This window comes from Carlito syrichta, unplaced genomic scaffold (assembly GCF_000164805.1).
Source record: "Carlito syrichta isolate Samal-C Ts95f unplaced genomic scaffold, Tarsius_syrichta-2.0.1 Scaffold130708, whole genome shotgun sequence".
In the NCBI taxonomy this organism is placed as follows: domain Eukaryota; kingdom Metazoa; phylum Chordata; class Mammalia; order Primates; family Tarsiidae; genus Carlito; species Carlito syrichta.
The window spans coordinates 2,175-3,211 of record NW_007074804.1 but is presented as its reverse complement, the minus strand read 5'-3'; the positions used below and the strand labels follow the sequence as shown (position 1 = coordinate 3,211).

The 1,037-nt window shown below is 64.6% G+C and overlaps 1 protein-coding gene across 1 annotated transcript in view; it reads left to right on the top strand.

Annotated features, from left to right (window-relative positions):
• LOC103250608 (angiotensin-converting enzyme-like) overlaps positions 1 to 1,016 on the top strand; it is a gene marked incomplete at both ends in the record, with an annotated part of 1,553 nt that extends 537 nt beyond the window's left edge. The window contains 2 exons of the mRNA XM_021708117.1: positions 62 to 198; positions 858 to 1,016. Of these exons, the coding sequence (XP_021563792.1) occupies positions 62 to 198; positions 858 to 1,016 (296 nt within the window). The remainder of the gene's footprint in view (positions 1 to 61; positions 199 to 857) is intronic.
• Positions 1,017 to 1,037: the final 21 nt, after the last annotated feature.

Below are 1,037 nucleotides of genomic sequence, written 5' to 3'. Positions count from 1 at the left end.
CGCAAAACCACCCCTGGGGAGGGAAAGGGAGGCCTGTGGGTCTCCTCCGTTCTGCCCACAGACCTGGTGACGGACGAGGCAGAGGCCGGCGCGTTCGTGGAGGAGTATGACCGTGTGTACCAGGTGGTACTGAACGAGTACGTGGAGGCCAGCTGGAACCACAACACCAACATCACCTCCGAGACCAGCAGGATTCTGGTGGGCGCTGTCTGGGTGTGGGCAGACACTCGGGGCACGCGCCACGCACACACACACCCCTGTGCCGCTGATGGCGCATTTACGTTGGTGCTGGTTTCAGGCGCAGGGGAGTCCTGGCTCCCCGGGCAGCATCCCAGGCTCCCTACCTCATGTGGTGAAAGGTTGAAAGCCGCCTCTGCCCCACCCCGAGGCTAGGCGTCCCTCACTCCAATCCCGCCTGTTTTGGTTGAGCACACGTGGCGCCGCTCGAGCCACTCGTGAGGCTGACTGACCACAGGGAGTAGCCTGCTTGGGGACTGGCCGTTGCTGGCCCCCAGTCCTTGGCATCTTCCTCCACTGGCTTCTTTTTCCTCGCCAGCCTTGGGAAATCCGTGACCCTGTTCCCATTTTGCAGATGGGACCCTGAGGCTCCAAGAGGCCATGGCGCTCATGCCAAGCTCCTGGCATCCCACGACGGGCCCCTGAGACACGGGGCTTCCCCGTTTGGTAGAGGAGCGAGCGTCTGCAGGGACAGGTCTCGCCCAACGGCAGGCGCCGAGGGGCGCACACTGCATCTGGGACTTTCTCAGACAGCCCAGCTTGCAGGGGGTCGAAGGCAGCCGCGTGACCCTGCGTCCCCTCCCTGCCCCCACCCTCGCGACCATCCCTTCTGCCCTCAGCTGCAGAAGCACATGCAGATGGCCAACCACTCCCTGAAGTACGGCCTCCGGGCCAGGAGGTTTGACGTGACCCACTTCCAGAACACCACCACCAAGCGGATCATGCGAAAGGTGCAGGACCTGGAGCACGCGGCGCTGGCGCCCGAGGAGCTGGAAGAGGTGTGTGGCGGGGGGGGGGGG